Raw genomic sequence first — 275 nt, 5'->3', positions numbered from 1 at the left:
GGCAGTGCCCAGATTCGCCGTGGGAATCGTCATTGGCAGAAACGGCGAGATGATCAAGAAGATCCAGAACGATGCAGGAGTCAGGATCCAGTTTAAGCCAGGTCAGTTTATATAACATTCCTGCTTCTTGAAGAAAAACTCTGCTGGTTTGTTGCAGAACGGCCTAATGTTACCCTTTTTTTTCACAAATCATGAACACTACCAGTCAAAAGTTTTTGGACAGATAATGTTTTTGTAAAGAAGTCTCTTCTGCTCACCAAGCCTGCATTTATTTG

The 275-nt window shown here is 42.5% G+C and overlaps 1 protein-coding gene across 1 annotated transcript in view; it reads left to right on the top strand.

Annotated features, from left to right (window-relative positions):
• LOC107575797 (far upstream element-binding protein 3) overlaps nt 1-275 on the top strand; it is a 24439-nt gene that overhangs the window by 11974 nt on the left and 12190 nt on the right. Inside the window, exon 9 of the mRNA XM_016262127.1 lies at nt 6-101. Coding sequence (XP_016117613.1) covers nt 6-101 — 96 coding nt within the window. The remainder of the gene's footprint in view (nt 1-5; nt 102-275) is intronic.

Source organism: Sinocyclocheilus grahami, unplaced genomic scaffold (assembly GCF_001515645.1).
Source record: "Sinocyclocheilus grahami isolate Dianchi unplaced genomic scaffold, SAMN03320097.WGS_v1.1 scaffold2900.1, whole genome shotgun sequence".
NCBI lineage: Eukaryota > Metazoa > Chordata > Actinopteri > Cypriniformes > Cyprinidae > Sinocyclocheilus > Sinocyclocheilus grahami.
Note: the sequence above shows the minus strand (reverse complement) of the source record. Positions and strands in the feature narration are given on the sequence as shown.